At 32.1% G+C, this 4139-nt stretch overlaps 1 protein-coding gene across 1 annotated transcript; it reads left to right on the forward strand.

Annotated features, from left to right (window-relative positions):
• Positions 1-3246: 3246 nt before the first annotated feature.
• LOC114719440 (40S ribosomal protein S17-like) lies at positions 3247-3918 on the forward strand. Its single transcript, XM_028904945.1, has one exon. The coding sequence runs from the start codon at positions 3319-3321 to the stop codon at positions 3739-3741; it is 423 nt and encodes a 140-aa protein (XP_028760778.1). The 5' UTR covers positions 3247-3318; the 3' UTR covers positions 3742-3918.
• Positions 3919-4139: the final 221 nt, after the last annotated feature.

Consider the following 4139-nt stretch of genomic DNA (forward strand, 5'->3'; position numbering starts at 1 on the left):
TAGGTATTGTCTTTTTTAGAATACTCTTGCTAATCATTTGTATTAGTTAAAACTATTATTTGATTAAATTTTTAATATGTGTAACTACTACAAGAATTATTTTAAAAAATAGTTAATATAAGAGACAAAAGAGATTGAGATTTTATATTTATAACCAAATTAAAATTCAAACTAACTCTCTTTTTTTTGGATAGAACTAACTCTTATCTTAAATACGTGATACATTGCTTCAAGCATTTGAATTAGAAAGCACATGGGAGGCACTCTTTACAAGTAACTACTAACTTGCAAGTAGGGGTGGAAGTAAGCTAGGTGACTTGTCAGGGGTCTATGGCCTAGCCTACATTTGGCCTGACCTGTTTTTCAAAAAAGGCAAGCTCAGGACTGTTTGAAGGCCTGTTTAACTAAACAGGCCAGGCTTATACTCTCTAAAAAACCTGTTAAGCCTGTTAGACCAGCTTGGGTCTATTAGAAATTTATAATTATAATATATGAAAAAAAACTAGTTAATAGTACTATTATTAATGTGCTCTTTTAATTTATTTTTAAATTTTAATATATAATTAATAGCTTAATCATTCCTTAGATTTTGAAGTTTAGTTGACAAGTGAAAATAAAAATATAATTTAAAATAATAATATCAATAGATAATGCGATCTTTAAATCTAAAAAATATAAATAAAATAGGAAAGAAAAATTTTGTTCTAAGAATGATAAATTAATTAACTTATGTATTATGTAATTAAATTATGATACCTTTTTTATTCATTGTAAAATTAATAGTTTTTTCTCTTTATTTATTTGTCTTAATTTTAACTTTTTTGTGTGTCTTTAAATGTAGTCTTGTTCCAAATTTTAACATACAATTACAACTAGTTTTCAATAATATCCTTGCAAATTGTAATTAAGATTTAAAATAGTACTTATGTTACTAAAATTTAAATAAAAGGCAAGACTAAAAAAATTAATTATTATGTACTCTTTTTTTAATCTTAGCTTTTTTTAAAAAAAATATAATTATAATTTGAATTTTTAAAAAATATAAGCTTTTTAACAAGTTTCAGACCAAGTCAGGCTTTATGCAGGCCAAGTTGAGGCTGAAAAATAAGATTGTGACAAGCCACAGGCCAGGCTCTGACCAATAGGCTACAAAACAGACCCGGCCTATTAAGAGCAAGACCTAACCTGGTCTGTTTCCACCTTTACTTGCAGGCCAATCATTACGTACTACACCCCATGATCTGATCTTTTTGTAGGATTATTCTAAGATTTCATATTTTCAGCAATATCTACGTATTAATTGATATTATCTAAATAATGTAAATAGTGAATACATATGGTTTAAGTTAATATGTTAAAATTATAGTTATATTATTTGTTTAATCTACTTAAATTTGTCAACTAGCTATTATAATAAGAACTGAAGGTATTATAAGAACTAGTTGAATAATTTGAGTAAATTAAGAAAATTACTTAAGTTAGTTATTTGTAATAAATATGTGTTGTTTTTCTTAAAATACCCTTGCTAATTATGCATATTAGCTACAATTACCATTTGATGAAACATTTAAGACCAAATTGAATATGAGAGACAAAGTGGATTGAGGTCTTATATTTAGGATCAAATTGAATATCAAACTCTTATATTAAGAACCGGAGATAATATATTATATTTAATTGAGATAGTATCTTATATTTAATTAATTGACATTTCTACCCATCCCTGTATAAAAAAAAGTTTCCATCACTAGGCATTGAATTTTTTAAGGGTGTTTAACTATGTCATGTCCCTGTCCCAGTCATTTTGGGACAGGACAGTCCCGTCCCGAAAGTCTTTGGGACGGGACGAAAGTAGGACAGGACAAAATTGTTTTGAGACGGGATGGGAAGTTCTGATATATTATCTTTATTTTTAGTTCTTATATATTTAGTTTATTTACCACCGTAATAGTATTTTGGTAATGATATTAATCAATTGTTATTTTTTATTTGTTTATAAGTTGTTTTTGTATGTGTTACATCTTACATGATATTCTTCTTTTAGTAAATATTTTAGGTTTGTTTATTTTTTTTTGTCTCTTATGATTACAAAAAACATTTTTCTTTGTCATTATTTTGTCATTTTTATCTATTTTCCTCACATATTTTTTATTATAAGTTTTTTACATTTTTTGTATAGTTAGTTTTCAAATTAAAAAAATTTAAAAAAAAAAGAGATGGGACGTCCTTGTCCTGTCCCAGTTATGTTTGTCCCAATTGGGACGGGACACTATTGGGATGAGACGATGGGACGAGATATGGGACGGAAAAGCTATCCCGTCCTAATTATCGGGACGAGACTAGGACGAGCCGTCCTTGTCCCATCCCATGAACACCTTTAGAATTTTGGGACAATTAGGGATAGAGCCCTCATTAGAAAATTAATTGACAAATGATCTCTAGAATGATGGATTGCACAGAGGAAAATAAGTTGTATATAAGTGAAGTTGAGTTGCACACAAGGAAGATGGTTTACACATAATATTATTTGGATACAAAAGATTAGTTTGCATATAAGGATAATAACTTGCACAAAAAGGAAGATGGATTGCACACAAGGGGTATTTAGTTGCCAAAAAAAAAAAGATGTGACGCAAGAAAATATAATTGCACACAAAGAAAGATAGATTGCACATGAAGGAAATTAAGTTGCGCATGGAGAAAGTTCAATTGTATAAAATCCCTAAGTAACATTTACCAATTAAATTTTCAATGAGAAATTTATTCCCAATTTTTTCTTTAATTTTTCAGCTCTCCCTCCTCTACCCGTGTCTTCTGTGGTGCATCCAAACCTAGCAAGGTAGAATGATAATAATGAAGAACATTAATGCAGTTGAAAGTGCAAAAAGAGACCCATATATGAAATAAAAAACGATGCCTTTACCTTTTGAAATTTAAGTATTAATCCTTTTAATCAAATCTTAATTCAAAAATTTAATTTTTTTTTTTTAAAGATAATAATCAGTATACGTTACCACATATATCGAGCAATGTCGATTTATTGGGCCCCCTATACTAATAAGAAACGGAATAAAAGACATTTTATGAAGAAGTAAACCCAAGCCCAGTGTATCAAACAAACTCAAGCCCAGATTGGTTCAATAAGCCCAAATATTATTTTGGGTCGGATATTGGGTCTAATGGAACCGCATCGTGAGGGTTTTCAAGAAATAGCAGAAATCCCTAGCAAGCAGCTTTCATATTTGGTAAGCAGCCGATTTCCCCTTGGCCTTCCTCCTTCGCGCGCAGCAGGCAGTCTCTCGGAGTGACAGAGAAATCATGGGACGCGTTCGTACGAAGACTGTGAAGAAATCGTCTCGACAAGTCATCGAGAAGTACTATTCTCGAATGACTTTGGATTTCCACACTAACAAGAAGATTCTTGAGGAGGTGGCTCTCATCCCTTCCAAGAGGCTCCGTAACAAGATCGCCGGCTTCTCTACTCATCTCATGAAGAGGATCCAGAAGGGTCCTGTTCGTGGCATCTCCCTCAAGCTTCAGGAGGAGGAGCGCGAGCGTCGTATGGATTTTGTTCCTGATGTTTCCGCCATTAAGACTGATCAAATTGAAGTTGACAAGGAGACGCTTGACATGCTTAATGCTCTTGGCATGAATGATATCCCTGGTCTTGTCCAGGTCGAGCCCACGCCTGTGCCGCAGGTGGGATTTGGTCGCGGCGGTTTCGGTGCTAGGAGGTACTGAGTATTAGGTTTATTTGTCATCTACTGCTTAGCTTTGAACTTGGACTTCAATCTCATATTATGGTTTGAATTATGTTTCTGAAATTTTCCAAACTGTTGAGGCAATGGAATGGATTTTGTCTTGCTTTCCAGTTATCCGTGTGGTATCTCAGTCTGATTCATTATCTTTCTCTCTGAATTGATATACATATTTTGCTTGTGGACTTTTTTTATGCTCATGTTAGTTACATCTGCGACTTCAAACGTTGTGGTAATATATTATAAATGAGAAAAGAGGTCAAATTTTCATTTTTCGCGTGTATGGGTTGAGCCTTGTACTAATACGTCGGATTGCAGCTTAGATGATGAGGAAGTTTACCTTTTCAGATGCAACTTTTAATCCTACGCTGGTAAAATAAT

This window comes from Neltuma alba, unplaced genomic scaffold (genome assembly GCF_004799145.2).
Source record: "Neltuma alba isolate B1F8T4 unplaced genomic scaffold, ASM479914v2 tig00011916_pilon, whole genome shotgun sequence".
Lineage (NCBI taxonomy): Eukaryota > Viridiplantae > Streptophyta > Magnoliopsida > Fabales > Fabaceae > Neltuma > Neltuma alba.